At 46.8% G+C, this 22,098-nt stretch overlaps 1 protein-coding gene across 1 annotated transcript in view; it reads left to right on the top strand.

Annotated features, from left to right (window-relative positions):
• The window catches only part of rrh (retinal pigment epithelium-derived rhodopsin homolog), a 38,573-nt gene that overhangs the window by 13,922 nt on the left and 2,553 nt on the right, over positions 1 to 22,098 (top strand). Inside the window, exon 5 of the mRNA XM_080413704.1 lies at positions 19,200 to 19,368. Within this exon, the coding sequence (XP_080269830.1) occupies positions 19,200 to 19,368 (169 nt within the window). The remainder of the gene's footprint in view (positions 1 to 19,199; positions 19,369 to 22,098) is intronic.

Here is a 22,098-nt window from a genome sequence, read left to right as displayed (position 1 = left end):
GGGGCAATCAACATCAAACAATAGGTTGGCCAGACAGTATTGTATGACTTGTGAAATGTTGTGAGCAGTGATGTGTAAGAACTTAGCACTATACTAATGGTATGTCTTTATTTCATTTCAGAATGCCACAACAGAAAGGGACTCGCTTCTCAGCCAGGGATGTTCTGGATATCGTGATGAACGGAGAGAGTGATGTTGACATAGACATCAATGAGACTGATGAAGAGTCAGATGAAGAGGACTGTGGCATGGGGTCCAAAGAAAACCAACCACCCCGTGAACCACCCAGTGAACCCACTGACCGCCCAGCAGACATTCAGCCACCCCAACTGACCAAACCCGCTCAGCGCCGTGATTCAAGATATCAGTGGCTGAAAAAGGACTTCATCAGCCCTAATACAGACTTTTCTGGCCCACCTCTGACCTCTGAAGATATGAGTTCTCTCCAAACACCACTGCAGTACTTCCGCCAGTTTGTGTCCAAAGACATGATTGACACTCTCACAACGAACACAAACATTTACAGCTTTCAAACAAAAGGAACATCAGTCAACACAAGTCCAAAAGAAATTGAGCAAATGTTGGGGATGTATTTGAGAATGGGCCTTTCTCCAATGAATGGATGCCGGATGTACTGGGAAGCAGACTCACGACACGCGGCTGTAGCTGATGTGATGCCACGCAACCGATTTCAGACTTTGTTGACCTCGTTACATCTGGTTGACAACTTGACCGTGCCAGAGAAGGACAAGAAGGACAAACTCTGGAAACTCCGACCATGGCTGGATTTGTTCAGAGAGAAGTGCCTACAGGTGGTTCCAGAAGAGCACAACTCTGTGGATGAGATGATGATTCCATTCAAGGGAAGATTCAGTTCCATCAAGCAGTACATGAGAGGCAAGCCACACCCCTGGGGCTTCAAAGTGTGGGTCAGAACGGGGATCAGTGGCGTCATCTGTGACTTTGACGTTTACCAAGGGAGCATCGATGGCGTACGAGCCAAATCTGAACTTGGCTTGTCGGGGGATGTCGTCATGAAGCTTGCTTCGACACTGCCCAGCGGGCAAAACTACAAGATATACGCAGACAACTACTTCACATCTGCTCCACTGGTAGAGAGGCTCCTTGGTCGCGGCATTCACTACACGGGGACAGCAAGACAGGTAATGACCACAATGATAACAAGTTATATGCTTTTAGTAATCCTTTTCATATTGCTTCTGTATGTGTGCTTCTGTACAACTTACTAATAAAACCATTCATTCTTTCATTCAATCACACAGGTCCGCCTACCAAACCTCACCCTCGAAGATGACAAAAGCTTGAAGAAAAAGGGGAGGGGGGCCTTTGACTACAGAGTCGAGAAGGACCAGAGCATTGTTGTGGTCAAGTGGTTTGACAGCAGGGCAGTCACTCTTGTCTCATCTTTTGCTGGAGTGGACCCCGTGGATGTTACTCAGCGCTGGGACAAGGCCAGAAAGACCTACATCGATGTTCAAAGGCCATACATCGTGGGACTCTACAACAAGAACATGGGCGGTGTGGATTTGCTGGACTCCCTCACAGCCTTGTACAAGTTCCCTCTGAAAGCCTGTCGCTGGTACATGTACATCTTCTGGCACACCATCTACCTTGCTGTGGTCAACGCCTGGCTGATCTACAAACGGGAGTGCCAAGCTCTCAAGGTCCCACGGAAAGACGTCCTGAAACTCAGACTCTTCCAGGCACAACTTGCATCCTCTCTAGACTCCACGAGGAGCAAATCCATGTAAAAAAAAACATCCATTCATGTTGCGCGATGACCCTGGCTACAGCCTGGAACGATAACATTTCACTCGCGAGTTACAATGGGGGGGGATCGCGCATCGCGCATGACCGGTTTTCCCCACCGGAAACAGATTCGGAGATATAGGTGTTTTAAAGAAGGAAATAGACAGGAAGTGGATGGGAGCCATGTTTTTGTTTTTCCGGTGATCTATCTGGCCTATCCTTCTCAAGATCACAATGGGTACTCCCAGAGCTGCTCTAGCCCCGCCCGTGTGGAGAAAAACGAAAAAAACAAAAAGACATATTTCACGGTCTGGACCGTGTTCGGCACCGGACCGCTACTCTGCGCAAACACGGTTCAGACCGTGTTTGGCACCCGATGTGTTAACACATTTTGCTTTCATAACCACTGGCCTAATGCTCCATTCCCATAGCCCAGCTTCTAAGGGTGACCATGTGTGTTTGTTCGTCCGTATGAGCACAGCATAAACAGCTGCAGCTGATTGCAGCACAAAGATGCAACCCATCCTGCTACACTAATTGGCGCATGAAGCGTCAGTGTAGAGTCACTTATTTATTTGCACAAATATTACTCAAAATTCTGGCTACAACAATAGCTGCTTTACCGTTACTGTACTTGCATGATGTACAATTCATTTAATATGAAACTAATTATTACCCAATACTTATGCAGATCACTTGATTTTTTAATTTGATTTTGATCTAGCCCGTCTCCTTTTCACTGACACACACACACACACACACACACACACACACACACACACACACACACACACACACACACACACACACACACACACACACAGTCAGCACACTCATCAAATATAGTAGTACTGGGGGCGTGGTGGCGCCTGCAGTAACTTCTTTGTCTCTTCTGGGCAGCCAATCACGGTCCTGCAGTCACTGCTTGTGGTCCTTAATTCCCTGCTGGATTTACTGTTTCACTGACCAGTTAAATCTTTCCCCCAACTCCCGGACCCGCCCCCGTCAGCAGCGGCAAATCTCGGTCCTGTATTTATTGTTTCACTGACCAGTTAAATCTTTCCCCCAACTCCCAGACTCCATTCCTAGATGAGGAAGTAGGAGGAGCATGATGAAACAGCACAGAAAGGATTAAATAAAAATAAAGATTGATTTGATTGATTTTTACACTTTGTGAGCTTGTTCTTTTGTCATTCCATGGTACATCATGATCTAGTAATTGTATTCGTTTTTTTTACATAACCTGCAGTCCATTTGGAAATTAGTTGGCTGTTCATTGCAAGAGGAAGTTACAATCTTTTCTATTTTGATTAGCTTACTGCCTTCAAAGTACCCAGGCTGTGCTCCAGTATTTTATTTATTGTGGGTAATGTATTTGAGAACAGCAAAACCGATCATGTATGAGTTTATAGCCCTGAAACATGACTGTCATATCGTGACCGACCGTCATGGATGAGCTCAACTTGGTATTTAAACTTTCTCCCTTTTTGGTCCGTACATCTACATGAACGTTCATATTCCAAATATAAAGTGCTTACCCCATGGCTACGGATTTTACAATTATGTACGTTTCCTCAGAAGTACCCGTATATTCCGTGTTGTTCAATAAAAAGCATTTGAATCCGATTGGTGGCCATTTTACTCCATAAGCTTTCAACATCACGACCTTATCGGTTGGAAGGTGAATTGCACTCTGTTATGTTATAACTCTATGAGAAAATGGCCACCAATCGGATTAAAATGCTTTTTATTGAACAATACAGAAGATACGGGTAATTCTGAGGGCCCGAACATAATTCTAACATCCATGGCCAGCCCTTTATATTGAAATATGAACGTTTATGTAGATGAATGAAGCAGTAAGGGAAAAGTGCAAACACCTGGTTGAAGTTCATCCATGACGGTAACAGAACTTGCGAAATGACTAGCAAAGACATGGCTAGCATGCAGACAGAGTAAGACCGCATGGCTCATTTGCATATCCTCGTGAATTTTAAGTAGCCATGCGGTCTTCATTTACTTGTAACAGAGTATTTCTGTATTGCGGTATTGATACTTTTACTTAAGTAAAACGTTTGAGTACTTTTTCCACCACTGATTACTAGCAATAAGCAATAACTTGGATAACAATGACATGATTGCAAAATGTCGGCTATTTATTATTACCTACATAACTAAACGAGTTTAGGGAGTTAGGGGAAACAAGAGCTCGTCATAGTGTCAACATTATATTATATAATGTAGGCTACCAGAGTCACTTAGACAGATCTGCAGTCATGGTGACACATAGGATGCGTGTCGAGCGCCTGTGAGCAGGCTGCCGTTTCATCTGCTCTGAGTGTTTTCTTGTTTGAGTGTCTTTTGTGAGCTTTTTCTTTTCTTATAAGGGGACTTTTTGTTTCCTTGGCTCTTTATATATCCTATGGATAAGAACATTGTATATCATTCATTCATTCCCATTGGTGTAATGTTTTTTTAAATGTTTACCATGCTTCTTTTTATTGACCGTATGAATGTATTGCACTGGAGCCGTTGAGCAAAGCTAATTTCCTTCGGGATTAATAAAGTATATATCTATCTATCTATCTATCTAGGGGGTCCTCGTAGTTACTACAGGGGGTCCGAGATATAACATTTTCTCTCTCTTTTTTTCTTCTTTTTTTTACGCTATACCAGCATCCCTATTTTGCGGGGTAACCTACATTCACCGAAAATAGCCGATCTACAAGCTGACAATGTGTCATGCTGCAACAGCTTGTAGATATGCTATTTTTGGTTAAGAAGTTTGGTGGCAAAAAAACAAGTACAGAGCCAAATGTCGAATGATTAATGCTTTAATCTCAACGTCAATTTTAATGTTTTCCGAATGAGAAATACAAATGTATTGGCTACTATAATAAGCACATCATGCTGCTATTACCCTGACATTATGCAGAGTATAGGCTATAAGCATGAATATTCTTTTATTGCTCAATGATGAGTTTGCCTATTTGTTACATAACTAACAGAGTTTGGGTAGAGTTAGGGAAAGCGTTCACAATCACACTCACTCACAATAGAAAATTGGACAATGTTTAGCTGTATGTCGGAAAGAAACCATGCAGGAACATTAAGTCAGCCAGTAAAAGCTCACGTTCTGCTTTGATCAGGTTAATGTTAATGTTATATTATCGGCTGCCTACAAGCATCGTTGAACTCGTGGCTCAACGTGCCCTCGGTGGCTCGTGGTAATTATTAATGCTTTGATCATCTCATCAATTGTAAGTCTAGAATGACAGACGCAATTAATACAAGAGTATGTTACATTATATGTACAGTATATATGCTACAAGCAAGCAGAGCCACATTGAACAAAGTTGGCTCGGGCAGGAGTCGATCCCGTCCTCCCAGTGCGTGTGCTTTTCTTTGATTGGCCGAACGTTGATATTATAGCGCTCCGACCTCGACAATCAGGCGATGTCTTTGGCGCAGTCGGTAGCGCTGTCGCCTCACAGCTAGAAGGTCCTGGGTTCGATTCCCGCAGGGGACGCTGTGGGCGCTGGGGGCGTGTTCTCTCCTCCGCGTCATCAGTGCCCACACCCTAGGTGGGGTTGGCGAAAGGGCCTGGAGTTTGCATGTTCTGGGTGTGGAGTTTGCATGTTCTCCCCGTGTTCCCAAGGGTAGGTACCCTCACAAAAAACATGCAGTAATCCTGGTCACTATACTGCCTCCCCCTGGCCAGCCGGGGCGCTTGATGGAGGGGAAAGGAACTGGTTGGAATAACGTGTTCCTTCCACGCGCTACGTCCAACCAGGGAAACTCTCCCCTGTCAGGTGATAAGAAGGTCAGTTGGCTCTCATGCATTGAAGGAGGCATGAGCTCGGCCCTGGCCTCCCTAGGTTGGCAGAGGGAAGGTAGTGCCCAGGATTACATAGACAATTGGCACTGGGTGTAAAAAATGGGGTTACAAAATCGTGGGATAAAAATTTAAGAAAAAAAAAAGGGAAAAAAAAAATATATATAGTAGTACTGTCTGAATACCAGCACACACACATAATAAAGTAGTACTGCCTGAATACCAGCACCCACTTATCAAACAGAGTAGTACTGCCTGAATACCAGTGCCCAAACACAAAATATAGTTATTATAGCTTAGCTTCGTAAGGTACTTACTATGGGATATCATCGCCCCCTGGCGATCATACAGAGCACGCACAGACTCCCGAATTCAATTCCCTATTGGAGTAGGGTCGTGTGACGCAAAACACCGGCGACCGGTGGTGGTATAAATACCACTGCGTCGCATGAGTTCGTTCTCTCTTCTTCCACTCTGTTTACGCGACTGCGCAGGAGCCGAACTAGCACGGAGAAAACTTGTCGAATTCCAACACAACCCAAAGCGAGGGCATTGGCGTGCTACTCTACGGGTGCTTTCGTTAAAATCAGTTTTCAGTTACCTTAACTCTCCCGAGTTCCTTCGATTAATTTTATTCTACTTTCTTTCCTATCCTCTCCGTTTTCTCGCCACGAGGCGAAAGCTAAGCTAAGCTAACCGCTAACGCTAAGTCCTAAACAAAGCAGCTAGGCTAGCTACCTAGCCTTTTGTTGTTTGTTTGCCTCGTGCTCGACGGAGAAAGGAAAGAATGGAGGCGCCTCGTCCATGCGCCATACGAGGATGTGAATACCTCGTAGCTGCGGACGATGACCACCGCCTCTGCCTGTCCTGCCTGGGGACTAACCACGCCTGGCTCGCCCGTAACGACGGAGACGAACTCGGGTGTGGGCCCTGCAGGAGCTTTTCTGAGGCCCAGTTGGAGCGACGCCTGGCCAGGGCCGCATCGCTAGCTGCCTCAGGTAACGGCTGTGTTAGCCCCGAGGCGCCGCCCGCCAAAGCACCAAGGGTGCCGAAGGCTAGCACTAGCCTGGGGGCCATGGGCCCTCCTCTCTACTCGGCCCCACGTTCCAGTGGAGCCATCAGCAAGGTCCGGGATGAGGAGGCCTTAAGGACCACCTCCTCAACCCCGGACCCAGACACCGCTGCCTAGGCCGTCGGGCCGTCTCAGGACAGCGACTTCCTCATCTTCTCCCCCACCACCTCCATCGCCGCCTGGGGTGACACTGCCAATCCGGACTTCGGCAGTGACTACGACGGCGCCGAGGAGGACGACGAAGGCCTCGTCGTGGTGGCGGACGAGGATGGGGACGTAGGCCTCACATCCTACCAGCAGTCACAGGAGGTGACGATGATCAGCCCGGTTCCTCCTGTGCCTGCACGAGAGACGGAGGTGACCGCGGAGATTCCTGGCCAGGCGAGGATATCCGAGGAGGCCGTCTCCGTCGTGCTCAAACGGGCGATCGCCAGATGCGGCCTGGCGCAGCCCATGGAGCCAGCGAAGCTGTCCGTCGGGGTCCCCATACCGGGGTTCCAAGGTTTGACCCCCCGCCCCCCTCGAGCAATTGAATCCAAATTGCTTCCAGAAGCCTGCGGCGTCAGGGACGCGGTGCAGTTCTCCTGGGCGGTCAGGAAAGAGCCGGAGAGACTGGTGTTTGTCTTCGACATCCTGACTGGGGCCGACCTGGGGGTCGCGGGCCTCCCGCCGATGGACAGAGACCTCGCCACTGCCATCGAGAGGGCCAAAGCGGGGTCGGTGAGACGTAGCCACGGGAGTGGCCCCGTCTTCGTCAACCACGGTAAGAGGTCCATCACCGAAAAACTCATTTAACAATAGCGTCCTCGACGCGCCTCGCAGCGGCTCCGCCTGAATGTGACTGTAAAGTAATTTTTTTGCACTACCTAACTTTTTTGACCGAAACAAATCTTCATTAGTACCTTTTTTCTCCTTTTGATACATTATTTTTCATCCAAAAACAAGCAACAATGGCTGATAAGAGCCGTAAACAGCGCACCGAGCGTGCTAAACCTCAGACGCCGTCTTCTCCAGAGGAAAGTGGGGACGCCAGGGCGGTGGCGGAGCTAAGTGCTAACGAAGCTATGCTGCAGAGCATCAAAGTAATGATGGACGAACTACGTTCGGACATTATTTCCAAATTTGACTCCATCGTCGCGGAAACTGTCAAGAGAGAGCTGAGTGTGGCTCTGAAGCCGATGGAGACTAAAATAGAGGCACAAAGCCAATCCATTGTGGAACTGGAGCGCTCGGCGACGGACCAAGACGGCACGGTGACTCACCTACAGGCTACTGTGGCCATGCTAACCGAGCTGGTCCAATCTCTCTCCCAGAAATGTGAGCAGCTGGAGAGTCGCAGTCGCTGGCAGAACGTCAGGTTGGTGGGCCTACCTGAAGGTTCGGAAGGTTCGCGACCCACTGAGACCGTGGCGAAAATCCTGAAAGATCTGCTAGCTCTGGACGACCTACCCGTCCTGGACAGATGTCATCGCAGCCTACGGGCCCGGCCTAAAGACGGCGAAAATCCTCGCCCTCTCATCATGAGAGTGAATATGTTTCAGATCCGGAACCTGATTCTACGCCGGGCCGGGGAGTGCTCGCCTCTCTCATACAACGGTAAGAAGCTGTCGATCTTCCCTGACTTCACCCAGGCTGTGCTTAAGAAGAGGGCCTTGTTTGCAGCCGTGAAAAAAGAATTACACTCATGTCCTGGCGTGAAGTTTGGGTTAATGTATCCCGCTGTGTTGCGCATCACACTAACCGACGGCCAAACACGCAGGTTCGAAGACCCAGATCAGGCGATGGACTTTGTCGCAAAGACTCTTAAAAAAGGTGTTGTTCCTGACGATGTGGAATAGCTAGTTAGCTGTTTGGCTAAGCTAACGGGCTTGGCCGTTGTTTGGCTAAGCTAACGAGCTAGGCTAATTGCTAGTTAGCCGCTAAATAGCCGTCTTGAGAAGGACTACAATTCCCAATCGTTATGTGTGTGATGTCATCGAGGTTAACTCTTAAGAACTACTTCCGGTCCAACCGGAAAGACTATGGTCGTAGACACTTCATTTCCCAAACGCCTCGGGCGTCGGAGCCGCGAGTACCGGACTACATTCTTTACTCGCCAAAAAGACTACGTTTACCTGGCACCTCGGGTGCCGCGACCGGAAGGACTACATATTTACATTGACTACGTTTCCCATGTGCCTCGGGTGCATTCATCACAAGTGAGTTGCCTCGGTAACGGTTGGATGGTTGTGAGGAGGCCTGACTTCTCTCTTATGCTTTCTCTCCCCCCTTTCTTTTCGTTATGTTCTCTCTTGACTTGTACATGCAGGTTAAATGTTTAAGGACTGGTGTATTATATAATTTTTAAGATAATATTAAGGGGGGGGGGGTGGTATTATAATTTTTATTTTTATTTTTATTTTTTTATGTCTCCTTCTCAAAGACGGTTACAGTTTTGGTTTCGTCATTGTTGTTGTTTAAATAATATTTGATATTTAATATTAATAATTTTATTTTTTCAAAATGTTTTTTATTAAAAAAAAAAAAGAAAAAAGAAAGGGATCAAAAAAATTTTACCTCTTTGTGGTTGCTGTGGATAGGCCATCTATGTATGGTTGTGTCGCCTATATTATTGTTTGTATGCTTATTTTATTTTTGCTTCTGACATTGCATGGATGACATTCCATAGCTGCTATTGAGTGATGCACCTGTCCTTTTATTTAGTTTGTTTTTTATGGTTATGATGGAAATAACTTCTACTGCGGACAGTGGTTTAATGGTGTAACTCATGTGCACTTTTTGATGGTCTTTTTTCTGATGTGTTTTGGTGTTTAATACCTCTTTTGTTTTTTACACGAAAGATTTGGTTTGGTTGTACGGATTATAGGTATTCTAATGTGCATTTTTATTTTGTATTTTTTCATTTATTGTCACATTCTCTTTGGAGTTTACGCTTAGGTAGCTTGAGTAAGGTGGGCTACTATGTTGTGTAACAAGGTTTTCGTAGTATTAGGGGTGGGGGGCGCGCATCTCTTTCGGGGGGTTGCTTCTGCCGTGTTTGTGGGGTGGTTTGTGGGTGGGGGGGGTGTATATGTGTTTTTGCTTTTCGTTTGTTCCTTTTTTCATCAGTCTAACATTGATCTTGTGATTCGTTGCAGTGCTGTGCCCTCGGTATACATAGCATTCCGCTGGTTTAATTATGGCCCAGGTTAATTTAATGACAAGGTCTGGTGGGGGTGAAATTCGATTCACTAGCTTTAATTGTAAGGGGCTCAACAATCCTATAAAGCGCAGTAAGGTGTTGCATCATGTTAACCAGTTGGGAGCACATGTCATTTTTTTACAGGAAACCCATCTCAAGACTTCTGACCATTTGAAACTTAAGAGGAGTTGGGTTGGGCAGATCTATCATTCCTCTTTCTCAGGCAAAGCAAGAGGTGCAGCTATTTTGTTACATAAGTCTGTTCCCTTTCAGCTTTCAAATGTTACCTCCGATCCTAATGGTAGATTTGTGATCGTTACTGGACAAATTCATAACACTCGGGTAGCCTTGGCTAATGTTTATGCTCCCAACTGTGATGATGATGCCTTCTTTAAACGCCTTTTCTCCAAGTTACCTGATATGTCCTCACACTATCTGATATTAGGTGGTGACTTCAACTGCTGGCTTTGTCCTCGGCTGGATCGTTCGTCTACTAAGGTCTGTGCACCTTCAAGGTCCTCTAGGGTAATACAATCCTTCATGTCTGAATTTGCGGTGTCAGATGCCTGGCGTTTTTTCAACCCCTCTAAAAGAGAATACTCTTTTTTCTCTCATGTTCATCACACCTTCACCCGTATAGATTTCTTTCTGGTGGACGACAGGTTACTCTCAGATGTGTCTGCGTGTAAATATGATGCTATCGTTATATCTGATCATGCGCCCGTTTCCATGAATGTGTTCTTTAAGAACTTTACAACTACACGAGCACCTTGGCGTCTTAATACTCGTCTGCTCACTAGCGAGGGTTTTGTCGATTTTGTCTCTAAACAAATCGATTTTTTTCTAAGCTTCAACAGAACACCTGATGTTTCAGCCTCTTTACTATGGGAAAGCCTAAAGGCATATATTCGGGGGGAGATAATCTCATATGCTAGATTTGAGGAGAGATGTCGAAAGGATAAATTGGTTAATTTGTCTCAACGTATATCTCAGATTGATGCTGTTTACGCTGTCTCCCCTTCTCCAGAGCTTTATAGGGAGCGTCTTACCTTACAAGCAGAATACAATGTTCTCACTACAAATCGTACCACTGAACTTCTAATTCAGACAAGATCCAGGTTTTTCGAACAGGGGGATAAGGCTAGTAAACTGTTGGCACATCAACTACGGCAAATTTCGACCTCCAACCTAATCCCCCAAATTCGGTCCAATTCAGGCATTACTACCAAACCATTAGAAATCAATAACGTTTTTAAGGAGTTCTACGCCACTTTATATTCTTCAGACCAGGTCTCTGACACTGCCTTTGATGCTTTTTTTGATAATCTAGACATTCCCACCATTGAGCAACCTGTAGTTGAGGAAATGGAGAGGCCAATCACTCTGGCAGAGCTCAGTGCAGCCGCATCGAGCCTACAGAGTGGGAAGTGTCCGGGTCCCGATGGCTTTCCATCTGACTTTTATAAGAAGTTCTTTCACAAGTTAGGCCCGCTACTGTTGGACATGTTTAATGAAGCGCTCGAACTTGGGTGTCTTCCCCAGACTCTTAGCCAGGCCTCCATTTCCCTTCTTTTGAAAAAAGGCAAAGATCCTCTTGAGTGTACCTCCTATCGCCCAATAAGTTTATTGAATGTGGACTTTAAATTGATATCAAAATTGCTGGCATCACGCCTGGAATCTATTCTCCCTTCAATTGTCTCTCCAGATCAAACTGGATTCATTCGCAACAGGCATTCATTCTCTAACCTCAGGCAGCTGTTTAACACCATTTATAACTCCTCCCCCCCCCAACACTCAAGAGGCTTTGATATCATTGGACGCCGAGAAGGCATTTGATAGAGTGGAGTGGAATTATCTATTTCATACCTTGGGGCAGTTTGGTTTTGGTGAGCGCTTTACTTCCTGGGTTAAGCTGCTCTACTCATCTCCGCTAGCTTCGGTTAAGACAAACAATGTTCAATCTGAATATTTTCACCTTCACCGATCCACCAGACAGGGCTGTCCCCTGAGTCCATTGTTATTCGCACTCGCCATCGAACCACTTTCGATAGCACTTAGAGCTAACCCGCTCATTACTGGCATAGCTAGATATGGTTGCGAGTTGAAGGTTTCTCTCTATGCTGATGATCTTCTCTTGTATGTTTCCAACTTGCCTGTTTCGGTCCCTGCTGCCCTGGCTACTCTTAAATCTTTTGGTCAAATATCAGGGTACAAACTGAACCTGGATAAAAGTGAAATATTTCCCATTAATAATGCGGCTAGAAACTATCCACTACATAATTTTCCCTTTAGAATTGCTCAGGATGGGTTTACTTACCTTGGAATACATGTCTCGCGGGAGTATGAGGATCTCCATAAGACAAACTTTGCTCCCTTACTGACAAGAGTCAAGGCAGACTTCGACCGATGGTCTTTACTTAATCTATCCCTAGCTGCACGAATCAACTCGGTTAAGATGAATATTCTCCCTCGGTTTTCTTATCTGTTTCAATGTATTCCCCTTTTTCTCCCCCAGACCTTTTTCAGTAAGTTAGATAGCATGATCTCTGAGTTTATCTGGGATAAGAAAGTACCGAGGTTGCGTAAACAATACTTGCAGAGACCCAAATCTCTTGGAGGAATGGCTCTACCTAATTTCAGGTTTTATTATTGGTCTGCCAATATTAGAATTCTAAAATATTGGATTCAATATGAAACCTTTGATCCCCCCTCAACGTGGTTGGTCATGGAGTCAAATTCGGCTGGACCCGTGACATTGAGTGCTTTAGCACACTCCCCTATTCTTTCCTCTACCTCTCCATACACTAAGAACGTTATTGTTAAAAAATCTTTAAAAATCTGGCTCCAATTTAGACGCCACTTTGGTCTACAGTCTTTCTCTATTCATGCCCCAGTGGCAGCTAACCATGTTTTTCATCCCTCTCTGGTGGACGGGGCTTTTTCAATATGGTCAGGCCTAGGCATTCGTACTTTTAAACATTTATACGTCAATAATGTCTTTGCATCCTTCCAGCAACTTCGGGATAAATACTCAATTTCCAGACAGCATTTTTTCAGATATTTACAGGTCCGTAGCTTTGTTCAAAGAACGTTTCCCATATTTCCCAATCTGCCTGTTGACTCTGTCTTAGACACTTTTTTAACTCCACTACCATCTTTGAGGGGTGCAATTTCATGGGTTTATGAGGAGATCTGTTGTCTACGGCCTGAAACTCTGAATTCTATAAAAGCTCGTTGGGAGGGGGACTTGGGAGAGGAAATAACTGATGAGGTTTGGGATGCAATTCTGCTGCGAGTACATGGGTCCTCTATTTGCGCAAGACATGCTCTCATTCAATGTAACCTTGTACACCGTATCTACTATACCAAGGCCCGGCTGTCAAGGATTTATGATACTGTATCTCCTGATTGTGATAGATGTCAACAATCTCCAGCAGACCTCATCCATATGTTCTGGCTTTGCCCATCTATACACAAATATTGGACAGAGGTCTTTCAGTCCATATCAGGGATAGTGGGGAGAACGGTGGAGCCCACTCCTTACGGCGCGCTGTTTGGGGTTTTCCCCTCAGTGCCCTCGCTCTCTAAAATAGAAAAAGATGTTTTGGCCTTTGTCACTCTATTGGCCAGGAGACTCATTTTAATTAATTGGAAATCACCTACTTCCCCCTCTCACACTCATTGGATAAGAGACATCTTGTATTGTCTAAAACTGGAAAAGATAAGATTCTCATTAAATGGCTCCTCCAGTAAGTTTGGGAAGGTATGGGGTCCATTCTTTCAATTTGTCCGGAATTTGAATCCATCTCTGATCAGGGATACGTGAGGTCTGGTGGAGCATTGATACGATGGGTTTGCTGTGGCGGGGGTGTTGTGCTGTATAGCGGATTTTAAACGTGACATTGATATGGATGGTTTGACTGATGTGTCTGTTCTAATTTTGTTTTTGTTTTTGTTTTTGTCTTGTTCGGTCTGTGTTTTCTTTATATAATTTGTTTATGTATATATTTTATTTATTTTATTTTTGTTTTGTACCTGTCCTTTATGTCCTGGGGTGATAATTTAATGTGATAATTGTACTTTTATATTTTATTGGTTGCATTAAGGAGCTTTTTTATGCACCTGAGCATTTGTATTTAATGCTGAATCCTGCTGTGAAAAACCCAATAAACAAAGTTTAAAAAAAAAAAAAAGAGGTCCATCACCGCCACACACGCCGCTCTCTACAAGGCCTCGGCTACGGCTGTCAAGGCCTTGAATGTGGGTTCGCTGCTCCAGGGCTCGGCCGCGGCGAAGCTTAAAGAGCGGATAGCCCGGCCCCTGCTGGACCCAGACACAGCGGCGGATGTGCACTCCGCCTCACTTGACGATGCAGTGGAGCTCGCGAGGATAGTCCAGCTCGCGATTCTCTGTTCCTGCAACGCGCTGATGTGGACGGGCCGAGCCATGGCTCTCACAGCGGACCTGGAGAGACTCCAGTGGCTCAACCTAGCCGCTGGGTGCAAGGCCATACTGACTACGGGTCTCTGTGGCCTACCACTCAAAGCCGGCAACCTGTTTGACACCGCAGCCGACCTGATCACCAGGACCAAGGCAGCGGAGAAACAGCTCGAGGAGACAGCCGCAGGCCTCCTCTCACTCCTCTCACTCCTCTCCTACACCTTCGCCTAGACCGCAACATAAGGATAGCGGGCCTAGTCGCAGAGGGAGGCAGCCGAAGTGACACTCATCGCCCGATTTTCGGGCCCCCAGCTGATTACCCCGTCACGGCCTCTTGGCCGGCATCATGCGGGGTCAGCTTCCCACTTGGAAAAAGAACTGGTGCTTTCCTTGCCCAACCGGACGGAGTCGAGGACCAGTCCACCGGTGCAAAGAGACTAAGAAAGACGCTAAGGACAATGAATACGGTTCAAAGTCATGTGTGCCTTTTGAGTTCTCAAGTGATGAGTGTACAAAATGTGCTTCCTGTGTGGAATAAATCTATTGCCAAAATCACAAATGCCAATTTTTTCCCATGTCATGAAAAGTCAAGACAGCATATTTCCCGGAGGGAAACACTGTCCTCTGCAATCATTCATGAGCCCTCAGTGTTCGCCATGTCCCCTGACCAGTCAGGACGACATCCCAAACACTGTAGGGACAAATACTGTGCATGCTGTAAACATGATGAGTCCATCGCAGGTAGAGAAACCTTTGCTAATGAATCAAATGTCTCAAATGCTTTGTGTAAAAAGGGGGTTCTCAGTAGACAAAAATGTAATTCCATCTGCATCTGTGCAGTACCTTTTTCCGTCCGGCAGAGGGCGGCAAAACGCCTCTGGGGCTCGGAACGGGCACATAATGGCCGCCTCTCTCAGTCGCCCCAAAATGGCGGCAAAGAGGCGGAAGTTTACGTCACAGAGAACCCCGGTGTTACACCAGCGAAGCTCCCCAAGGGGAACACTAGTTTCGCTCCGAGTTGAAACACCGCACGTCAGGTCCGTTCCCCTCGACCTCACCAACATGGCGGGCGAGGTGCGACCGAACTCACATCAACAAACCCCGGTGTTGCTCCATCAGCACTCCCCGAGGGGAGTTGCAGTCCGGACAGACACAACAACGAGGTTTGGTTCCGAGGTTACGTCACGCAGAGCGACAGCGTCTCACGTTCCCATGGGAACGGACGCCCGCTCTGTGACGACACCGACATTAGCCCAGTTAGCGCTAGCAAGCAATGCTACAGGGTGGATGTCGACGGTGTGTGGGATTCCCCGTCTACGTCACAGGCTTTCCCCGCTGTCGGACGGTCAGAACCCGTCGGGGCAGATGACGTCAACAGCCCCCACCTTCCCCTTGACTCCCCTCGCTCAATGTTTTTCCAAATGGAAAGCGTGCGCACCGAATCCTTGGTACTACGTACCGTACTAAAAGGATACAGGTTGCAATTCACGAGCATACCTCCACTAACAACCAATGTAGTGTTCTCCCGTGCGCCAGGCCAAGCGGACATAACGCTGAGGGAAGAGGTTCTGGCTCTCCTGAGCAAGGGCGCAATCAGGGAATTATCTCCGAATCAGAACCGACTGGGTTTTTATTCGGAGTACTTCCTGGTGAAAAAGAATGGGGGGGGGGGGGGGGCGTAAGACCTATTCTGAACCTCAAGGGTTTGAACAGGTTTCTAAAAGTTTTCAACTTTCGTATGCTCACAACGGCGACGTTGTTGCAAACAATACGACAAGGAGATTGGTGGACGAGTATAGACCTCAAGGATGCCTATTTTCACGTCCCAATCTACCCGCCGCACCGCAAGTTCCTGCGCTTTGGCTACGAAGGGAGGGTGTACGAGTACATGGTGCTCCCTTTTGGCATGTCACTGAGCCTCCGGGTGTTCGTGAAATGCACAGAGGCGGCGATAGCTCCGCTGCGTCAGCAGGGTCTGCGTCTGGCGACGTACATAGACGATTGGCTGCTGGCAGCGGAATCGAGGGAACAGGTAGCGCGGCACACGGAGATGGCCATTGCGCACCTGCAGTCCCTAGGGTTCACAATCAACACTCAGAAGAGCGTTTTGATCCCATCCCAACAAGCCACTTTCGTGGGAATATCTTTGGATTCCACCACGATGGTGGCGCGCCTGTCCCAGGACAGGATGGCGAGCTTCTTGGCATGTGTGCGCTCCATGCGCCTGGGGCGCAGGGTCACGTACAGGACATGCATGCAAGCCGCGGGTCTCATGGCCTCGGGCCACCTGAACAGCGGGGCGGACCTGCTGTCCAGAGGGGGGCTCCGGTACGACGATTGGTCGCTGTGCCAGAGGGCCGTGGATCTGATCTGGGCCCGGTTCGGCCGGGCCCAGGTCGATCTGTTTGCGTCCAGAGAGAACGCGAAGTGTTCACGGTTCTTCTCGATCAGGGCCAAGGACCAGTCCTTGGGAGTAGATGCTCTGACGCACGAGTGGCCGAGCGGTCTACTTTTTGCCTTTCCGCCCCTGAATCTGATCCGTCCAACAATGGAACGGATCAGGACCCAGGGTGGGAGGGTTCTGCTGGTAGCACCAGCATGGGGCACGTGGAGGTCGGAGATCTCTCCCCTCCTCTACGACGAGCCATGGCCTCTCCCCCTGTTCAGAGACCTTCTGAGACAGGGCGGAGACGAGATTTGCCACGAGCACCCCCAGACTCTGGATCTGTGGGTTTACCCCGTGAGAGGTCGAGTCTAGCCTCGCAAGGCCTGCCCCCTGCAGTGGTAGCCACTATACAGGGGGTTAGGGCGGATTCTACCAGACGTCAGTACGACGTTAGGTGGAATATGTTCGAAACATGGTGCCTGGAGCAATCACCTCCGGTGGTGGCTTTTCAGGCCCCGGTGAGAAGCGTTCTGGTCTACCTGCAGGACAGGTTGGACCAGGGTTTGGCTTTCTCTACCATCAAGGTGTACCTGGCAGCCATCTCCGCTTGCCACGATAGATTCGATGGCCAGTCGGTGGGCGAGCCCTGGCTGGTGCGACGGTTTATGGCCGGCGCCAAGCGTGCTAGGCCAGTGAACAGACCTTTGTTTCCTAAGTGGGACCTGACTGTGGTGCTGGATGCACTGTGTCGGCCCCCCTTTGAGCCTCTTGAAACGTTGGATCTGAAGATCGTGAGTTTCAAAACGGTGCTCCTGGTGGCCCTTTGTACGGCAAAACGCGTTGGTGACATGCAAGCGCTCTCTGTGAGCGAGGAATGCATGTGGTTTTCAGATGACGGCAAGAGGGTTTTGTTGAAACCCAACTTGACGTTTGTATCTAAAACCGGTGCAGTTGCCAGGGCCCCGGTGGAACTGGGGGCTTTCCATCCTCCGCCGTTCACTTCGGCAGAGGATGAACGATTGTACTGTCTCTGTCCAGTAAGGGCCTTAAGGCTCTACTGTCAGAAGACGGCGGTCGGCCGTGAGTTTTCTCAGCTTTTCGTCTCCTTTGGCCGGGGTCAGAGGAAGGCGGTGGCTAGACCGACTCTGTCTGGATGGATCGTGGAGGCGATTCGGTTGGCATATATGAGTTGCGGGGCCGCTGTCCCGTTGGGACTGCGGGCCCACTCTACTCGGGGTGTTGCTGCATCTTGGGCCCTCTACAAAGGGGTGTCGATGCAGGAAATATGCTCTGTGGCTAACTGGTCGTCTCCCTTGACCTTTGCATCTTTCTACAGCCTGGACGTGGCGGCATCCGAGATGGCACGCACGATCTTGGGTGTAGCGGCTGGCTCAAGTTAGGTGGTCACTGGCATGCCTGGCGGCATGTTTGTTTGTTTGGCATGTGGTTCCTTCCTACTGGTGAGCGACAGCTGGTTCAGGGCAGGGAATGCGGGGCTTGCCTGGGGGCATGTTCTCTTTCCCTGCCTGGCTGGCCTTTTCGGCCTTCAAGGTTAGGTAACATAAACATGCCTGGTGGCATGTGGTTTCCTACTGCTTGTGGGCAGCAGCCGGTGCAGGGGGAATGCGAGCCATGCTTGGGGGCATGTTTCTCTTTCCCTGCCGGGCTGACTTTCTAAGCCCTCTCTAGACCTGCTTGGCATGGTCTGGGAGGAGGAGATCTTGGTTTCCCTGTCACGGGCCGGTCAGACCGGGGGTCTGGTTGGGCTGGTGACTAGGGACAGGACTTATGTCTGTCAAGGTCTTGCCATAAATCCTTTCACTTCCTGACCCACAGGGTCAGGGTTGCCTGGGGGCCATGGTCTTGCCGGGGGCGGGACCTGTGGCCTTGGGCAAGTGTTTGGGTGGGGTTGGTGAGCATGGGCTCCCCGGGGGACTTTATGTGTCCCATAGTAAGTACCTTACGAAGCTAAGCTATAATAACCCTAGGTTACGTATCTAACCCAGGTTTACGTATGTAACCCAGCGTAAGTAAGGTACTTACGTTCTTTACCCCCTCTGTGCGCAGTGTGGCGTGCAGAGTGGAAGGTTTCAGACCTTCGGTCGCCGGTGTTTTGCGTCACACAACCCTACTCCAATAGGGAATTGAATTCGGGAGTCTGTGCGTGCTCTGTATGATCGCCAGGGGGCGATGATATCCCATAGTAAGTACCTTACTTACGCTACTAATAAAACCTGGGTTACATACGTAACCTAGGGTTGTACCGTATTGAAATGGACTAGTACCGTCTGAAAGTCAGCGCACACTCATCAAACAACAAAAAAAGGATTGAAAATCACTGAACTACAGCATGTGATTGTGTTATTAACAGCGATAGTGTGTCATTAACAGTGATAGTGTGGTTGTGTTCAACAGGTCATTCGTCAGCTACACCATGGCAGTGATAGTGTGGTTGTATTCAACAGGTCATTCGTCAGCTACACCATGGCAGTGATAGTGTGGTTGTGTTCAACAGGTCATTCGTCAGCTACACCATGGCAGTGATAGCGGTGAACTTTGTGCTTCCTCTGTCAGTGATGTTCTACTGTTACTACAACGTCTCTGTCACCATGCAGAGGTTCAGAGCCTCCAACTGCCTGGACACCCTCAACATGGACTGGTCTGACCAGATGGATGTCACCAAGGTAAGCAATGCTATTAGACTGTTATTACAATGTTATAACAACTGTCTGGACACCGTCCACATGGACTATGGTCTGACCAGATGGACGTCACTAAGGTAAACACATACACACTACCACACCCATGTATCCGGTATGTATCATGTATCTGGCTCATGTATCAGTCGGGTATAGAGAATGGACCTCCAGTGAGAATCAAGTACAACTTCACTGTTACTGTTCATCCCATCAGAGGGCTGATTGGTTGTACAGCAGTATAAAAGACAAACACAAAAAAGTAAGAATGAATGAATACATAAATAAATCATACTGTAGATGAAAGAGATACATGATCAACATGGGGTTTCCTTTTTTGTAATTCTGTCCAAATCTTTCTTTTCATTAAGGTTTCGAGGCCTATCAGGCTCGAAGCCTTATTGAGATTGTACCGTTTCTTCCGCCGTTTTTTCAGTTCTGACCCAACCGTGTGGTCGCTTTTTACGAAACTTGGCAATATGGTAGAGGGCTATGCCAAACGGCGAAGACCCGAAACTCACAACCATTGGCCAAAGGGTGGCGCTGTAGCACTCAATTGAAATATGCCAACTTTGAACAGGTACAACTCATGCCCTGTTTGACCTACAGCCATGAAACTTCAATACACACATACCTCATGCCTAACAACTTTCACATTTTGACTTTTGACCTCTGACCTTTAGATCTCCCACCATTTTGAATTATATGAAAAACAGTAAAAATCTATAGCTTTCTGGGAAAACTTTTTACACATGAACTTTGGACCTATGCCGACAAACGTGAGCAAGCGGATTTTCCATAAGTGAAAACGTTAAGCTTTTATAAGCCAATGAATGTTGCAGTTTTATGAAAATTATTCAGCTGCCACTCACATTTGTTTGAAACTTTGCAATAATGTTGTAGAGGGTCATTCCAAGTATCACTGAAACCAATCTTACTCCAATTGGTCAAAGGGGGGCGCTATAGCAATTTTTTGAAAATGCAAACTTTAAACAGGAAAAAGTCATGCCTCGTTTGGCCGACAGCCATTAAACATGCTTACACATGTGCCTTGCCTCATGAGGAACACATCTATCACTTTGACCAGTAAGCTCCGCCCTTAGATTGTCTGCAATTTTGAGCAGTTTGAAAAACATTTAAACCCAGGATTTCTTAGCAATTTGCGTGAAAGTGTGTCATCTGTGTGAACTCCCTTTTCACCAGTTCAGGTCTGTTGGTCCGATGGCTTAATCATCTGCCTTGAAACCACGGGGTTGCCAGTTCGAATCCCACCTCAAGTAGACTTCATTATAATTGCATTGCACACAACATGACTGTATCAATGAATACATGTGCAATTGTTAAAGATAACAGGAAATGCTTATTTGAAAGTAGTTTTTTTCAATGTATGACGTACTTCATTCGCCCTTTTGTTTTGTTGGATTCTCCTTTCTCACTGTCTGAGGCTGTGGATTGAATAGCTTGATCAGTAGAGTGTGAGCCTCATGTGCCAAAGGTCCCCGGTTCAAACCCCACTCATTACAGTTTACATTTAAATTGCATTGTACAAAACATGACCCTGTTAATTCAGACATGTGCAATTTTTAAACAACAACATGAAATGCTTTTTTGAGAGTAGTTGTTTTTTATGACCGGCAGCAGTTCCAGTAGGAGACACAAAGGGTCTCCTTTGTTCTCTTACCGGAACCGCTGCCTACCGGTCCGCTGGTCATCAAATTATTGGCTTAGGAATGCGACAAAATCAAAAACATATCCATGAATTCAAGTCTCCATGGGGTGACTTCTATAGATGTTTTGGGTGAACTATCCCTTTAAGTAAACGCATCAATAACACAATGTAGAAATACTCTGTTACTAGTACAGTTCAAGTCTGGTATTAAAAATGTACTTGAGTAAAAGTACAAAAGTATTGGCATTCAAATTACACCACTGCTCTCTATAGGAAACGTGTGGATAGTTTGTTTAGTGTAATGAAAAATCTCTTAGAATTGAAGTAGGGATCAGGAAATACATTCTCATCTTTACTATGGTTGTAAAGATGAGATATATCACGTCTATGATGTATGTAATATCATATATGAACATGTACTATACTATATTGTCACTGACGGGCAGAAACCTTGTATCTCCATATTTAAACTTTTTAATGTTTTTTGTTTTTTGGTTGATTTCATCATACAAGAGTGTCACACAAAAGTAGCGAAAATGCTGACCTACAAGCTTGTTGGGGGTTGTATAAACATTGTACCGATGAAAAGTATTAACACAAGCTTATATGTCTAAATAATAACTACATGGGATACATTGGAACACAGGTTCTTTTTTTCTATTTCCTGAAAAATAACAGTTTTGGTTTCCACCCGACAGGGACAGTGATATGTACTGTACTGCATGCATTGTTGTAGTATTCCTATAGACTAACTTTTTAGCTCGAGACCCAAAAGAGAAATTAGATGTCTCCCCGAGACCCAAACTAGTGAAAATAGCAGATCTACAAGCTCACATGTGTCCCGAATCAATGCCTGAGTAGACGTTAAAATGACCCCAGAAGTGTTTAATAGTGTTTCATTAAGTGAAATATCCCTTTAAACCCTACAGTATGTACATCAGCTGTTTGAAAAGAGGCAATCTACAAGCTCACAACGTGCCGCATGTTGTGAGCTTTGCATGTCGGCTATTTTCAAAGGGGTTACAAAAAGTTTTAAATCTTTTTTGAAA

This window comes from Gymnoscopelus braueri (assembly GCF_963280865.1).
Source record: "Gymnoscopelus braueri genome assembly, chromosome: 19".
Taxonomy (NCBI): Eukaryota; Metazoa; Chordata; class Actinopteri; order Myctophiformes; family Myctophidae; genus Gymnoscopelus; species Gymnoscopelus braueri.
This window is presented reverse-complemented; position numbering and strand designations above follow the sequence as displayed.